This window comes from Oreochromis niloticus, linkage group LG8, assembly GCF_001858045.2.
Source record: "Oreochromis niloticus isolate F11D_XX linkage group LG8, O_niloticus_UMD_NMBU, whole genome shotgun sequence".
NCBI classification, from domain to species: Eukaryota; Metazoa; Chordata; class Actinopteri; order Cichliformes; family Cichlidae; genus Oreochromis; species Oreochromis niloticus.
In genome coordinates this window covers 16,683,663-16,700,230 of record NC_031973.2, presented here as the reverse complement: position 1 = coordinate 16,700,230, position 16,568 = coordinate 16,683,663, and the positions used below count along the sequence as shown (strand labels likewise).

The 16,568-nt window shown below is 41.3% G+C and overlaps 2 protein-coding genes across 2 annotated transcripts; both read left to right on the top strand.

The window, feature by feature from the left end:
- The first annotated feature begins 32 nt into the window (after positions 1 to 32).
- On the top strand, positions 33 to 9,135 carry si:ch211-136m16.8 (titin homolog). Its single transcript, XM_019362632.2, has 6 exons — positions 33 to 316; positions 2,212 to 8,151; positions 8,230 to 8,437; positions 8,561 to 8,640; positions 8,727 to 8,824; positions 8,934 to 9,135. Exons 1-6 carry the CDS (start codon positions 263 to 265, stop codon positions 8,995 to 8,997), a joined length of 6,444 nt encoding a protein of 2,147 aa, XP_019218177.1. The 5' UTR covers positions 33 to 262; the 3' UTR covers positions 8,998 to 9,135.
- Positions 9,136 to 10,183: 1,048 nt separating this feature from the next.
- On the top strand, positions 10,184 to 16,444 carry LOC109203253 (mucin-5AC). The gene is made up of 9 exons (XM_019362631.2): positions 10,184 to 10,383; positions 10,851 to 13,716; positions 13,888 to 13,933; positions 14,097 to 14,246; positions 14,733 to 14,822; positions 15,000 to 15,119; positions 15,387 to 15,509; positions 15,896 to 15,967; positions 16,207 to 16,444. Exons 2-9 carry the CDS (start codon positions 10,960 to 10,962, stop codon positions 16,254 to 16,256), a joined length of 3,408 nt encoding a protein of 1,135 aa, XP_019218176.1. The 5' UTR covers positions 10,184 to 10,383; positions 10,851 to 10,959; the 3' UTR covers positions 16,257 to 16,444.
- The last annotated feature ends 124 nt before the right edge of the window (positions 16,445 to 16,568 follow it).

Genomic DNA, 16,568 nt, shown 5'->3' with positions numbered 1-16,568 from the left:
TTAATCTGTCTCTTCCTCATTATCATACCCCGGACATATGTCAGTTCTAGGGGGAGGAAGTGAACGGTCACTAACAGCTGATGTGTTTCCATCCTGGACGCGCTTGGCTGCAACTTTCTGTTGACTTTCTGCCTGGTTGCAAAGACCGCTTAGGGGGGGAAAAACTAAAGTGACACGGTGCTTTGGTTTGTCCATGATTTATTTTTAATAACGAGAACGTCACATCAGATGGTCAGAGACTGACCGAGGAGGAAGCGTGAAGATGGACCCTGAAAGTCCCTTGTCCCGCGTGGAGAGAACTTTGTGGACAGTCTGGGTGAGAAGCCGTCATCATTTCAATCCAAACCTGTAATGAAAGGAAAGATTTGTGTTTTAAACTTTTAAGTCCGTCAAACGTGGATGTAAATAGTCTCTCTTCCTGTGTGTCAGTGGGTCTCTCTCTCTCTCCCCCCCACATATCCGCCTACGTTATAGCAATGCTTACCCCCTCCCTTTTTCGGGGAGAGCGGGGGGGGGTGTCTCTGAATCACTGGCATGTTCACGTCCAAGACAAAGAGGTCTTCTCAATTTTTATTTGAACCTGGCTGCAGGATTTATTTTTTTTAAATAATTCCTGAAAAGTAAAAACATTAAGTGCAAATCACAGCTTAACTCAGTCCAAAGTTATCTTTTGTCCATCTCTTGGAACAGCTTCTCTGTTTTAGACAGAAGCTTTTATTAACTGCTGAAACCTTTTCTCCTTCAAATTGCACATTAACCTGCTGGATGCTGACTGAGAGATTATGATCATAGATCACAGCAGATCTGATTGCTCTGTTGGTCATCAGCTGGAGACTGTCTGCAGTTCTTTCTGAGAACTGATCCTTGTAATATGTGCGCTCCTTGCAGTTGCAGCATTAGTGAGATTCCTCACAATGCATCCCGGAGCGCAGTGACTGTTTGAGACTGTTATTACACAGGAGACAGTCTGACAAACAGGAAACGCAGGTGTACCATTTACTGGGTTTAAATTTCAGAGTCCTGCTGTTATTGTTGTTCACTTCTGCTTAGGGTGCACTGATTGATGTTTCCTGTTTTGGGATTTTGTTTTGTTTTTTTTCCAGCTATCACACCCATAGACTTTGGAATGATCTGTCTGGCCATGTTAGGATGTCCCGCTGGTTGCCTGTTTTTTAAAACACATGTTAAAGCTAATTTGTACTACTTGGCTTTTAACCCAGAATGATAGTGCTGTGTTCTTACCTTGTATTCATCACTGTTTCTTATTGTCTTATTGCTGTGTGATGCTTTGCTGCTTCATACAGCACTTCATAAAACTCTGTTTCTTTTTTAAGTGCCCTCTAGATTAAAATATAAATGGATTGGATGTTTACTTATTTCACATTTCTGGTAGAGATGAACCCACATCAACCAACTAGTTCTTATGGCATCTACAAAACTTTCAGCTCCTTTCATCTCTTTATTTTGGATTCACATCTGCTTTTAAACCACTCTCGCTTCTCTCATCACCCTGGTTTTCAGACGTGCCAGGTAGTTATAGTCACAGTTTAGTAGCCTGACAGCTGGACTAAATAGCCACTGTGACACTTGATGATATACACTGAAAATAAACAGATTCAGATGTTTTAAAGTCTGTTTCACCTGTTCGAGCAGGTGACCCATATTCTGGAGGCTCGAGTCTCCTCTCTAGGTGCTTGGGTTTGAGTCTGCTTACTCACACTCCTTCTCCCACTTCTGAGTCTATTGTGTGCACTGTTATGTCCAATAAAGGACAAGATGACTGACAGGGTTGAAGTCTATTACATAAAATCTTTTTTTCTTTACTACATCAGCAGCTAATGTAACTTATAATCAATGAAGTCAGGATTCCATGGAGGCCGGTCAGGTTCTTCCTGTTCATGGCTGTGTTTTGTGCATGGGAGTATTGTGGTGCTGAAACAGGAAAAGACTTCCCCGAAGTTTCTGCAAAGCTGGAAAGAAACCATTGTGTAAATAGCCTTGAATGCAGTGGCGCTAAGAGTCCTTAAATGCAACTTGTGCATCATTTTTAATGAAAACATGGGATATACAAACTGCCTGGAATGACTGAAAATAAATCAATGCAGGAAAAACAAATATATTCACACTTTTGTCTTTTGTTGAATTTTATTGATGCTGCAAATTAAAGTGTTACATAATGCAAATTTCTTTTTCTTTCCTTTTTTTTCTCAGTACTACATAACTGGAGCTGTAAACAGATTCATCAGGCCACAGCCCGCTGACACTGTCAACAATGACCCAAACACAAATCAGGAATCTGCAGCTGAAATCAAGCACCCTCCCTCTGACTCAGCAGACGGTCACAGCAGCAGAGGAGGTGTCGAGGAGGAGCAGCTTGTCGCAACATCCTCTCTGCTGAGCTCGTCTCACCCCATCGTCGAATGGGAACGTTGCACCACAGAAATCGACTTAGGGGTTGATGAGGAAAGCATGCAGTACAAAACCCAGCTGAGAAAAGTCGACGAGAGCAAAGAGGATGGTGAGGGCAAGAGAGAGGAACAGCGCAGAAAGACAGGAAATGATAATTCAAATGATTCAAGAGCAAAAGAAGACGAACGAGAGACGATGGAGATCGAAAAAATGGGCACTTGTGCAGGACTTGTGGAGCCTGGAAATGATGAACGTGAACATGCCGCTTCTGGAACACAAACTTTTTCCGGGGTTGCAATATGCCAAAAAAGAACTGAGGAGGAAACTGATGCTGAGAATGCAACAGTGAGATTAGGGTTGCCCACTGATCATCTAACAAAGGAGGAAAATATGAAAGAAACCCAAGTAAACGAAGAAAAGGATCAGACGCATGATAAAGACAAGGAAGACCTTGAAGCAGAAGACACTGAGAGAAAAGAAGAAGATGATGATAAACTGCGCAGTGAAGATGAGCGAGAGTTAGAAGCAGAAAACGCTGAGGTAAAAGCATGCATAGCTACAGGTATAAGTCCAGATGATGTGGATCACATGCACAAAGGAGAGGCAGAGGTACAGCAGCATGATGCAGTGTTACTGGATGATCATTCAGGAAGGGAGGAACTTGTTAAAGAAACCCGACTGAAGGAAGAAAATGATAAAGCAGATCATGAAGAGGAACAAGATTCAGAAGCAAAAACAACTGAAGTAGCAGAGGAATATAACAACATGCACTGTGAAAATGACAATTTGGAAGCAGAAAGCAACGAGTTCAAAGTATGCATAGCAAAAAGTCCAAATAAAGAGGATTACGTACACAAAGGGGAAGGAGAGGTAGAAAAGAATGATGCGATGACACCAGATCATCATCCAAGAGAGGACGAAATTATCAAAGACACCCAAATAAAGGAAGAAGATGAAACAGTTGACCATGAAGAAGAGCGAGATTTAGAAGCAGACACAGAGATAAACGTGTGCAGTATCAAGGATTTAAGTCCAGAAGATGAGGCTCATAGGTACGACGGAGACGCAGAGGTACAGAAGAATGATGCAGTGACACTGGATGATCATCCAAGAGAGGATGAAATTACTAAAGAAACTCAGTTAGAGGAAGAAGATGATAAAATGCAGCATGAAGATGAACAAGATTTAGAAGCAGAAGACACTGAGGTGCAAGTGTGCATAACTACAGATATTAGTCCAGTACTGGATGATCACAAGCAGGAAACAGAAGCCAAGTTACAGAAAACTGATGCAGCGACACTGGATGATCATCCAAGAGAGGATGAAACAAAAGAAACTCAGTTAGAGGAAGAAGATGATAAACTGCTGCATGAAGATGAGCAAGATTTGGAAGCAGAAGACACTGAGATAAAAGTGTGCATTAGCACAGGTTTAAGTCTAAATGATGATGATAATGATCACCTGCAGGAAATAGAGTCTGAAGTACAGAAGAATGATGCAGTGACCCCGGATGAACATCCAAGAGAGGATGAAATGTTCAAAGAAGACAACTTAAAGGAAGAAGATGAAAAAACAGATCGTGCAGATGAACAAGATTTGGAAGCAGAAGACACTGAGATACCAGAAGAAGATGATAGAACAGACTATGAAGATGAACAGCATTTAGGAGCAGAGGGCACTGAGGTCCAACTGTGCATAATTACAGATATTAGTCCAGTACTGGATGATCACAAGCAGGAAACAGAAGCCGAGTTACAGAAAACTGATGCAGCGACACTGGATGATCATCCAAGAGAGGATGAAACAAAAGAAACTCAGTTAGAGGAAGAAGATGATAAACTGCTGCATGAAGATGAGCAAGATTTGGAAGCAGAAGACACTGAGATAAAAGTGTGCATTAGCACAGGTTTAAGTCTAAATGATGATGATAATGATCACCTGCAGGAAATAGAGTCTGAAGTACAGAAGAATGATACAGTGACCCCGGATGAACATCCAAGAGAGGATGAAATGTTCAAAGAAGCCCACCTAAAGGAAGAAGATGAAAAAACAGATCATCCAGATGAACAAGATTTGGAAGCAGAACACACTGAGATTAAAGTGTCCATTAGCACAAGTTTAAGTCCCGATGATGATGATAATGATCGCCTGGAAGAAATAGAGTCTGAAGTACAGCAGAATGATGCAGTGACACTAGATGAACATCCAAGAGAGGATGCGATTACTAAAGAAACCCAGTTAGAGGAAGAAGATGATAAAATGCAGCATGAAGATGAACAAGATTTGGAAGCAGAAGACACTGAAGTACCAGAGGAAGATGATAAAACAGACTATGAAGATAAAAAGCATTTAGGAGCAGAGGGCACTGAGATTAAAGTGTCCATTGGCACAAGTTTAAGTCCCGATGATGATGATAATGATCGCCTGGAAGAAATAGAGTCTGAAGTACAGAAGAATGATGCAGTGACACTGGATGAACATCCAAGAGAGGATGAAACCAAAGAAACCCAGTTAGAGGAAGAAGATGATAAACTGCAGCATGAAGATGAACAAGATTTGGAAGCAGAGGGCACTGAGGTCCAACTGTGCATGACTACAGATATAAGTCCAGTACTGGATGATCACAAGCAGGAAACAGAAGCCGAGTTACAGAAAACTGATACAGTGACACTGGATGATCATCCAATAGAAGATGAAATGTTCAAAGAAGACAACTTAAAGGAAGAAGATGAAAAAACAGATCATGCAGATGAACAAGATTTGGAAGCAGAAGACACTGAAGTACCAGAAGAAGATGATAAAACAGACTATGAAGATGAACAGCATTTAGGAGCAGAGGGCACTGAGGTCCAACTGTGCATAACTACAGATATAAGTTCAGTACTGGATGATCATAAGCAGGAAACTGAGGCTGAGGTACAGAAAACTGATACAGCGACACTGGATGATCATCCAATAGAAGATGAAAGCAAAGAAACTCAATTAGAGGAAGAAGATGATAAACTGCAGCATGAAGATGAACAAGATTTAGAGCCAGAAACTGTTGAGGCAGCAGAGGACGATGATAAAACCGACACTGAGATGAAAGTGAGCATAGGTACAGATATAAGTCCAGAAGAGGAGGCAGAGGTACAGAAAAATGATGTAATGACACTGGAAGATCTTCCAATGACAGATAACATTATTAAAGAAACCGAGTTAAAGGAAGAAGATGATAAAACGCAGCATGAAGATGAACAAGGTTTAGATTCAGAAGCCTGTGATGTTGTGCTACAGCTGGACTCCGAAAATGTAATCAAATCAGAGGAGAAAACAAGTCAAGTTGAGAATCAGCTCTCAGCCTTTGGAGACCAGCCAGATACATCAGTGGATATGCTCACTGTTATCACAAAATCTTATGCGATGACTCATAGCAGTGAAAATGATGAAGGTGAGAAAGAGAAGGGGGTTGAGACAGAGCAGCCTGCCACCAACGAGACAACAGAAGTGCCAGATCTGGACGAGAACATCGGAACAGAAGCAGAAGACACTGAAGGAGAAAATCTTTTAACTGAATATGATTTATCCGGTAAAGAAGCTGCACTGAAGACTACTTCACAGCTGCACACAGCTGGATTCACAGATAAACACGAGGAGGATGTGAGGGTCCCAGGGACAGTAACAGATATTTCAGCAGAAGAGAGACTCATTGATCAAGATCAAGAAAAAAAGGAGAGCGTCTCCGGTGAAGCCTACACCGGAGAATTTTACAGCGAAATTATACATTCAAGCACCTCAGTTACAGTAAAGCCCGAAGGCGAGACTACGCAGGAAACGGACGAAGAATTTAAAAACACTCCCCCGGGGATCAGTGAAGGCCAGTGTGCCGTGCTGCAGGAACTAAATACTCCAACATGTGAGGAAATTCTAGAGGGAGTTTCCAAATATAACAATGAGCTTCGGGGGGCCGATGAAAATACAACACAAAGGTTCCTGGAAGCAGGAGATTGTGAGGAAATCCCGGCAACTCAATTACCAGAAGAGGTGGAGAGCGGAGATCAGGAGAGCCTTGAAAACAGTGGCTGCAGGACTGGAGCTGACTATTTACTGCTGAAGGAGTCCATGGAAGAGAAACAAGAAAGCAAAGAAGAGACTGAGACGAGCTTTGGTTTGTTTGTGGAGGAGCACGAGGGAACACCGGACCTTGAACTAGAGGCAGAGAGAAAGCTTGTTGAAGGAGTAATTCAAGAATCAGGACTTGACAAAGAAGAAGGAAAATTACTGACAAGTTCAATGAAGACAGAGGTGACTGGAACACATCTTGGTTTATTGGACGAGACGGAGAGGAGATCAGAAGGGCTGCACGATGATGGCAGCGGATCTACAGGAGGTGACTGTGAAACAAGAGAAGCGGTTGCAGCAGCAGAAGTGGTTGAATTCGTCATTCAGGAATCAGTAGCAGCCATAAAGTTGGACCAAAGCATCAGCAGGCCATTAAGTTTACAAGAAGACACGAGTGAGTATGGGTCTGTGAGACCCTCAGCTGAAACTGAGCCTATATCAGTTGATGATAGCTCTGTTGAAATGCAAGGTAAAGCCACTGAAAGAGAAGGAAGGGGTTGTGAAGATGAAGAGGAGGAAGCAGAAGATGGAATCCAGACCTTAAATGAAATTGATCTACAGATAACTAAAGAAACTGCAGGTGAGCTAATCACAGAAACAGGAGGAACAGAGAGTCCTCTGAATGCAGAATTGGAAATAACTCAAAACTCTGAGACTCAGGAGATAAACAATCAGTCGCCACACAGAGCACTTGAGATAAGTGAGACACAAATAATAGTAGCTGAAACAGCTGACGAACCCAGACCAGAGGATTTGCCAGTGACGTCATCAGAGAGAAAAGGTGGCTCAGTCAGTGGATATCAAGATGTGATTGATGAAGAAATCCTTGACTTGTGGATTGAGACGGTGATGTCAGAGGACACTGATGAGATTAAACAGGAAGAGCCCAAGCCAGGGCAGCTATTGGACGACAAAACAGACACTTTAAATGAGGAGCAAGGTGAAACATCAACAGAGAATGAGATAGTGTCACTAGCAGAGGCCATTTGTAGGGAATCTGAGGCCATAAGTGACACAGAAATGTCTTCGTCAACTGTGGAGTCTGGATTTCTGGACCAATCTCTCAGTGAATCGTGTATTCAGAGCAGCGAGACTCAGCTGCTGAAATCAACGAGCACTGACTCTCTCCAGGGGATCCATGACCTGGTGGCTAGCGTGTCCACAGACATCTTTGATGATATCACACAACCTCAAACTCAGGACTTACTGACAAAGGAATCAGCTGAGGCGGAGAAGGAATCGGTCGCTGACATAGAAGCTCAATCACATCTAAATCAGGAATCTCCAGAAAAAGCAGAAGAAAGAGCTGAAACATTAGAGACTGAAAGTGGATCACAGAAAGCGTATGAGGATGTTGAAGAAGAAGCAGATGTAACAAAAATGACAACACAGAGCGCTCCTTCGCACGACAAGAAGGTAGAAGCTGAGGAGGAGCATCCTGAGGTAACCGCGTCTGATTCTTCAGATGAACTCAAACCCGCTGAGTCTGAAGAATCTGAAAGCGACTCACAAAATGAACCTGAGAAGGACACACTGAACTTGTCCTCACTGGATAGACCACAGCCTGCACATTCATTGTTATTCCCTGTGCTAAACGAGGCCCAGGTGGCCAAAGAGCCAACAATCGAATCTGGGAATAAGGTATTGTTTCTATATGGCATAAAAAAAAATTTGATTGAAATCAAACAGTGTTCATAACAGACTTTTTGGGCATTACAGGTGGATGGCCCTGTGCTGGACTTTGCTGTGCAAAGGTCACGAATTGCTGTTAAGAACCCTCGTGTAAGGCCACCTAAAAATCCCCGCTCCCTGCTCCATATGCCCTCAGAGGAACCCACACCCACACCTACACCATCTTCGCGTTTGCCGGTCAAACTCCCTGGAGGTGTGCCTTTAGGAGGCATAGGTATTGGAATAAAACTCCCTGGTAGGTCACTCATGATACACGAGTCTCAGTATCTTAGTCTTGATAGTCTATTAAGAATTTCTTAGGTCTTTATTTCCTGTTATTTTCACAACTTTCAAATAATTTCACGTTTGCTTTTCTTAGGGCTCGGTGCTGGATTTCCTGTTTTAAAAAAGACACAGCGGGCAGTGAGAGATGAAAATACCCAGGAAACAGTGTCACAGGTACTGCTAATAGTGTTTAAATACCTGTTTTTTTCTCTTAAGTTAAGATATATATGTGTATCATTAAAATGACGGAATTACCGCAGGAACCTGAAACAAAGCCAGAGGAAAAGAGCGACGCTCCCCCACAGGAGGAGGAGGAGGCACCAAAGAAGCCTAAATGGATGCCACCAAAACATCCCGGGTAAGGATGGCAACAGCAAAACAAAAAAAAAACAGTCCCCAGAAAAGAGACTTCCTGTTTTCTGACTTTTTTTTAAATGTATTTATTTATTTTTCTCCTGTGTCCACAGAGGATTTGGAAATCCCCTGATGGCAGAGCTAAAGACCAAACTGAAGAAAACACCAAAGGAGTGAGAAACTCAGTGGCTGCGTGCAAATACCTGAATGTAATATACGTATGGTTTTATTTTTGTGTACCGAGAAATTGTCCTTCATGTCCCCTACTTGTTCAGTGTAATTTGTAAAATAAACATAAACTTTCTTGCATGAAAACAGTGTTGATACCATTAATCTCAATTTTTTTTAAAAAAAACAAAAAAACAAAGAAACACAAGTTCCCTTGTATGAGCAGTTTAAGAAAATATTCCTTCTCCAAACTGTTCAACCTGAGTTGCCACTCCAGTAAACTAATTTCTAACCCCTACTCTATTTCTTTTTCTAAATGTCTATTCAAACATGGTAGAACAGTTTGAATTGACATTTCTATTATGCACAATGTGGAAAACTAAAGGGGAATCTAAACAGAAACAGATCAGAGAGCTTCGCATAATGTTATAATGAATGCTGTTTTAAACCTAATGGAGGAGTGGTGTCAGACAGATGTCTGGAGGCCAGAATCGCCACAGGAAACAATGCAGCCCACTGGATGACTTTGGAAAATGGGAAGGCCATAAATTTTGGACTTCTGACTGTCTTTTAATAAGTTGTAGAACTCTTTCTACTGATAAAGAGCTTCCCCCACATGTATACCCACAGTCATATATATTACACTAAAGTAATGATGCATAAGCAATTAAATGGCAGGGAAGTTCCTTATACTACAGAAATTTATATCTTTTTACAGTGTGTCCATTGTTTAAAAGGAACTAAATGACAGGAGCAGTTAAATGCTGTTATATGACCTCTAAATCATAGAGATATTTCTGTTTTGGGATTTTTTTTAAATTTTTTTTTTACAACGGTCCCAATGAGCTTTTGCTATATTTTACACATGTATTTCTTCTAATTTAAGCCCAAATAGTCATATTGGCACTTTCTTTCATTTACTATAGCAGCATTTCTCTATGATGTAGAAAAACTGAGACGTACTGTTGAAATTGCATTCCTTTTTTACATTAAGATGGATTATATGTGTAGTCAACCTTATTTACACACTGACAGAAAGGGGCGTTTCACTGGCCCGGCCCACTTAAGCACACTTTAAAGGTCACGAAATGTTTTCAAAACAACGTTAGATGGCACTGTAGCGCTATCGTCTGTGCATGAACACTAATTCACGATTAAACACAGAAGAAGAATCCTTGCGTTATGATTGGTGTAAATCATCCAATGAGCGTGAAGGAAACTGACATTTTGAACTGGAGAGGCGCTTCGTTGGTTAACAGGATAAAAGTTTCAGAGTTTATGCTGATACTTATTTTGTAGTGTCCGTATCCGTATTTGTCTTATCAGACCAGAATCTCGTTGAGACTAAAATAGTTTCGCATCTATAAACATCCGCTAAGAAGTGCGTGTTTACAGGTAAGTAGAGCTGGTTCCGTTCTTCTAACAAACGTTACAAGGTTTTAGCCTAGCCTCGTTCAAGATGATCTCATGCTCAGAGCATTACATGAATGAAATAACTATTTACCGTAAATTTGACATAGTAAACAATCGGAGAGCAATGTTTTCCACCTAAAACTGCCGTGATCTCTACGTTACAAACCCCATCTGTGATCCTAAGCTATGATGTTGCTGTATGCGTTACCTAAGCTCTAGTTTTACCGGTTTAAAAGAAATGTTTTGGGTGGGGGTTAACATTAGAAACTCAGCACAAGTATAGATTACATGGTCTTCCATTACTGTCGGTGCTAAATTGAATTTTGATTTTGCTGTTTTAATATGTAGTTTGTATAAATAAAATAGCTGTAAAATAATTCAGCATTGAGTCATTTTCATCCAGTTGTCTACATATGCCAATAAAGTCGAGTTCTGTTTTCTTATTTTAGGCACAGGGAGTCTGAGACAGCTGATAATATGTGTGGAGTCTGAGTATTGTCCTCTGTTTTAAATAAGAAGCCTTTCATTTATTCTGTGAGAGAAGAAGCATCACCATCCATGGCCAACAAACCAGCCGGGCGAGGCTTATACATTCAGGAAAATCCAGATGCCGATGAGTGCTGTGAAAACATTCCACCCGGGGGCACTGTTAAAGCTGGGACTTCTAAACTCAAATGGCCCCATGAAGAAAACAAGCCTCTTTCTGACACCTGTATCTTTTCAACCCCTGCTCCAACAAGCAGCAAGCCAAAGTCACGGATTTCTTTCCAGTCTGCTCTGACACCAATTTTAAAATACTTAAATATCGCCAACAAATCTCCAGAAATTTCAACACATGAAAATAATCGTCGTCAGACACTTTCTCTTTTCTCCTTTGGTACAGCCACAGCAGATTGTCAAGAATCAACAAAAGGTTCTGTCCAACAGTTAAACTCAGATCCCCCTAGTAGCTATTCTGGGCAATTATTCAGTGGCATGGATGGTCCTGTGTCCTTTCTAGGTGATGAATGCTTGCCAGAAGTGACTCTATTTGATTCTACTTGTGATTCTACCATACAGCTTACTAGAAATGACTCCCCTGCCCCTGACAGCGCACCTGCATCTTCTGCGAGCACAAGCCCTGAAATAAATATTCCTGAAATCCATCCTCCTGATCTTTCAGAACATACGGCGACAACAGATATTACAGACCCGGATGTCAAAATGATTGATGCCTCCCAGAACAAGCAACAAGCTCCAGTCCCATGGCTGATACTTGACAAATTCTTGCCAGAAATTACTCTCCTTGATGTTACACATGATTCACCATTATCACCAGAAGAACAGCCATTCTCTATGGATGTAACTCAGGATCTTCCACCGCTTGATTTGAAACTTGACAGGTCTTTGTCGGAGCTCAGTGGAAAAACTGCAGCACAGCCTAGCAGTTCAGATGTCATCTCGGGCGAAAAATTGCCAAGTACAAGTGTACAATCCGACAAGTGTGTGGGGGAAAGCACAGCAAAAACCTCTTTGGATGTAACTCAGGACATTACTATGGGAAGTGTTTTGGAAAACAGCAAATCTTCATCAGAGCACAGTGAATGTAATATAGAGACGAGTCAAGCATCAGCAGGGGGAAATCCTGCCAATATTACTCGAGAAATAATATCTTCTAGTGACATATCTGCACACTCTAATATGGAGTCCAGCGCTAATCAAAAAGTAACCTCGGAGATCCGGGAAGAACCTGTGGAGTTTTCTGATACACGTGAAGCTAACAATAAAGAGCTGATTGCCAGCCATGAAACAAAGTCAGCCAGCAAGCCCAGTGGACAAAATATGAAGATGAGCTCAGCATCACCTGATGATACATTCAGCAGCCAACCAGCTAATATTACACATGACATAACCTCGTCCAGTGACACGTCAGCTCAGAGTGTAAGGTCTACATCTAATATGGAGTGTAGTAGTAGTCAAAAGAACGTCACCTCAGAAATTGTGGAATCTTGTCACAAAGTAAACGATGAGGACACTGAGTTGAAAAACTATGCGACACAGCCAAGCCCAAAAGCATCAGACTCCGGGAATGGGACATTTAATGTCGTGCAGGCCGCTGATCTGAGCGTGTCTACTGATTTAAATCCTACTGCTTCAGTTTCCCACTCTCAGAATAAGACACTTGATCTTCCTCCATTTAATGTAAGCTGCACCAAAGATGGGACTTCAGGTCAGGCAGGTTTTGGCACCATTGAAACAGCCCCCATCACAAATCAAAATTGCTCATCTTTAAAGGAATGTGCTCCATTTGCTGTGCAGAACACCACCTTTGAGAAGCATTCCCAGCAAAAATGCAGTGGCAGCACAGTATTAGGGGAAGACCTCAAGAACAACACCTTTGATTCTCAACCACCTTCCAAGAAGAGCGACACAATAACTTTGTTGGAAACAGTCCAGAGTGAAAGTAGCCAAAATGCTTCAAAGCCTAATAGCACAATAACTCTGACAGAAATCAGCTCAAATGACGGTCACCAAAGTGCTTCCAAGCCAAATGGAACAATAAATTTATCAGAGGCGAACCCGAGTGACGGTCACCACAATACCTCCAGGCAGAACGGCACCATAACTTTGTCAGAGACAAGCTCATGCAACATCCGCCCGAGGTCTTCAGAGAAGCCCTCCACACCTGAACTCAGTAATCTAACCAATAGCCTTAAAGACAACAATATTGACGTTGCCCCTGAACCATCAAAGCATAATGTGTCGACAGATGCTAAGGACCATAGTGCCAAGGAGGCTGAAACCCATGATGACGCTTCTGAAGGTGGTAGCTGTGAGACTAAAGATCTTTCAGGTCTGCCTGTGGTGGGCGGGCTCGCCGATTCTTTAAACCGTCAAAGCTTTGGTACGGTGAACCACAAAGCCAAGTCTTTCGATTTGGATGACACCCTGGATTTAAAGACAGACTTCTTGATTACTTCAACACCAATGACTAGCTGTAAAATATTCAACTTGAACACTGAGCATGTTGAGGGCTTACACATAGGAGCACAGAAGAAGCTGTACACAGATGGTCCTGGGAAGCCAGCTGATCAGGTGCCATCAGACCCTCCATCAAACCTCGTCTGTGACCGTAAAACATTCTTGAAACAGCCAGCTGCTAAATCCCTTTGCCCTCCTCCGAAAGCTGGAGCTCAGCTGATGAAATCAAAGTCACATTCCTCAATTCCAGCCAGGTTGAATACAGTGGCATCCAGCTTACCTACGAAAAGACAAAGAACCCAAGCTGAAGCTTCAAGAAACACTGCTGCCACTGCCCCTGATGCACCCCAGGGGGTAGGACTTAAATGTTTGCAAAATGTTGATATTACCATCTGAGAACATGAACACAGGTTGAACCTATTAGTTATTATTTGTTAAATTTTATTTTGTACTGATTAAAAGCTGTACATCCATGTACTTGACAGTCTGTCGTTAACGTCCTCTTTTCGTGTGTGTGTATTTAAGACCACAGGAGTAACATCCTGCTACAACCTGCGTGCTACAGCAACAGGTAGGAAGTGTATACCTTTGTTTTTAGAAAGGTTTCCATAGGTCCCAGTTTTGTTATTTCCATAATCATGTGTTTAATAACCTCAGTGTAACTATGTACTGTATCTGTGTGTTCGCACGGTGCGTCCGGGGTATCTCTGTCTTCCCCTTTGTACCAATACCAGGATCCAAGCTGCCCGCTTGTGGCTCACAAAGATCGCAGCTTAGTGGAATCCCATCAGGGATCCAGAGAGCTACGATGTGCCTTAGGCCACCTTTAACAGGAAGCAGTACAGCAATTTCTTCAAGTACCAACAAGCTCTGTGGACCTACAGGTACTCACACATTTGTCAAATTGTATCTGTACATTAGAAAGTTTCAATTTGCCCTCACTTCAGATACACAGTAAAGTTGCCTTTCTTCTGATACTCGAGGGGGAAAAAAATTGATAAAAATGCAGCTGATGCCAAACTTCTAGGTGTTTTCTGGTTTAATATTGCCTTCTTGTTCTTGAGTGTAACTAGTGGTTTTGCACCTCGTTGTAAACTCTCTGTATTTCCATTTATAAATGGCTTCTCTTGACTAGAGCTCTTGACAATGATACCTCTACTTCCTCCAGCGTGTTGTTGACTTTGGTAGATGTTGTGAAGTTGTTTTGTTTTTAACCATGGAAATAATTCTGTGATCATCTGCTTTAGTTGTCTTCTGTGGTCTTTCAGGTTTTTTATAGAGAAGGAAATTACTGTAGAAATGTATCTGATTTTTGTGAAAGATGTGTTCATTTATTTTTCTGTAACAGTTTCTCCTTTTTGTCTGCATAGCAACTAATCCTGTGACCAAGACTTCACAAGCAAAGAAGCACCCTCTAACCAGAGCTGAAAGTTTGCTAGTGTCAAAGAGGAAGAAAATGGGTAAATAAATAAGAAAAGCATGCTCTAGTATTGCAGCCTTTTTAACAGCTTTGTTTGGTATTTTTGGTATTTGCATGAAACTTATGCAGCTTGAAACCTAAGTGTAAGTGTACAGTCATGTAGATTTTTCTGTGCCCAGTAAATGGACAAAATCCAACTTTTTTCCACCCATTGCAGATGCTTCCGATCCATGCAATAGTCTCGAAGCTCCAGTATCTGCCTGTGATGCTACAAACAAAGCCACAATCCTCAAGCAGCCCAGTAAGAGAGCTTTGCCTGCCAAAGCTCAAGGAGAAGGTATGTTGGAAATTTACTGGAATTTCTGCACTTGAAACTTGTGACATGGTCTGAACTGTATCTAAGTCACAGGAATAGAATGGTACCTCACTGTGTTCGCTAAAGATAAACTAATCAGTGCAGATTTCCTGATATGCCAAAGGGTTTGTTGGCTTTTTCCACTAGCTGTTGGGCAGTTGGCCAAAGATTGATGTGATTTATGCTGCTGAACAGCTTCACGAGCGCAGTAACCTGTAGCGAGCTCCTGTGGTGCTTTCATGCTTTCAGAGGCTGCAGTGCCAGCATGTATGAGTGAACCCTCAAAAGCGTGTAATGCTCCCAGCAGAGCCAGGGCCCTGAAGCAGCCTGGAATCAGCAATAAAGCACTACTACCTAAAACCCAAATCCACAGTAAGTTGAGAGTGCTGAGGAGACAAGTCTCAGCTGTGTAATTTCTAGTGGACTGTTGGTACTCAGAACCATTGTGGTTGTTTTGTGTTTATTAAAATCACGTGTTCATGTTGTCTGAAGGTTACTTTTATTCTGTGTTGTTATTATTACTTGTTAATTGGATTTTAATTTCATGTCATACAATTGTGAACATTAAACGACAACAACAACTGACACAAGATTGTTAAGTCCTATGTATTCATACAATGTCCCAGTATATCAATTGCTATTTAAAGACAGCGCATGCATTAAGACAATAGTGAAAATAATTAGCATAGACTGTAAATTGGTGGGCGTTACAATTTCCCATTTGTCCTCTTTAATTAATGATGCAAACTGTTTTTCAGGTTGTGCAAAATGTGCTGAGCTTGAAGAACAACTTAAACTGATATCAGAAGAAAACACAAGGCTGAAAGAAGGTATCACATGGCCTGTTACTGTGGTTATATGGGTCTAATTTGTAGAAATTATTAAGAAGTCAGGAGTCATTACAACATTACAACTTAAAGAATTTGGACTTTACTCAATCAAATCATATCATATACTCAGTATTATCAAGTGATCCTCTTTTTTTTCCTTTTTGGTTATGTTATTTATGTTACACAAGCAATCTTTTATTGTAGGAACATAATTAAGTTTTCCTCTTTTTCTCTTCTAGAGTTGCTGAAATACACTAAACAAGATGTCCCAGTGAAATCCCGGTGTTAATACTTTAAAGCATATCTGCTGTTTTAAAATGTTAATAATTACATAAAATAATTTACTCACTGAAGTAGAAATGTTTTTTGTTTTGTTTTTTCTATTTTGCAGTGAGGATGAGATTTTGTCTGTTTGTGTGTTTAACATTACACTGTTTATTTTCATCTCTAATAAATTTAATATGTGTCGGTCTTTAATTTGGTTGGTCTAACACTTTGGAGTGTGCTCTGCTGGGAGGATACATTTGAACACCTTTTTTTTCACTTTACAGTATTTAGAAATTTCAGTCTTTGCGATTTAGAATTACTGCACTCAAATACT

What these genes read in the sequence shown, in the direction of transcription:
- si:ch211-136m16.8 (XM_019362632.2), top strand. Translation starts at nt 263, where the DNA reads ATGGACCCTGAAAGTCCCTTGTCCCGCGTGGAGAGAACTTTGTGGACA. An exon ending in TATTGGAATAAAACTCCCTG is followed by an intron (nt 8,438 to 8,560) that starts GTAGGTCACTCA and finishes TGCTTTTCTTAG; the next exon opens with GGCTCGGTGCTGGATTTCCT. An exon ending in CCCAGGAAACAGTGTCACAG is followed by an intron (nt 8,641 to 8,726) that starts GTACTGCTAATA and finishes GAATTACCGCAG; the next exon opens with GAACCTGAAACAAAGCCAGA.
- LOC109203253 (XM_019362631.2), top strand. Translation starts at nt 10,960, where the DNA reads ATGGCCAACAAACCAGCCGGGCGAGGCTTATACATTCAGGAAAATCCA. An exon ending in CCCCTGATGCACCCCAGGGG is followed by an intron (nt 13,717 to 13,887) that starts GTAGGACTTAAA and finishes TGTGTATTTAAG; the next exon opens with ACCACAGGAGTAACATCCTG. An exon ending in ACCTAAAACCCAAATCCACA is followed by an intron (nt 15,510 to 15,895) that starts GTAAGTTGAGAG and finishes ACTGTTTTTCAG; the next exon opens with GTTGTGCAAAATGTGCTGAG.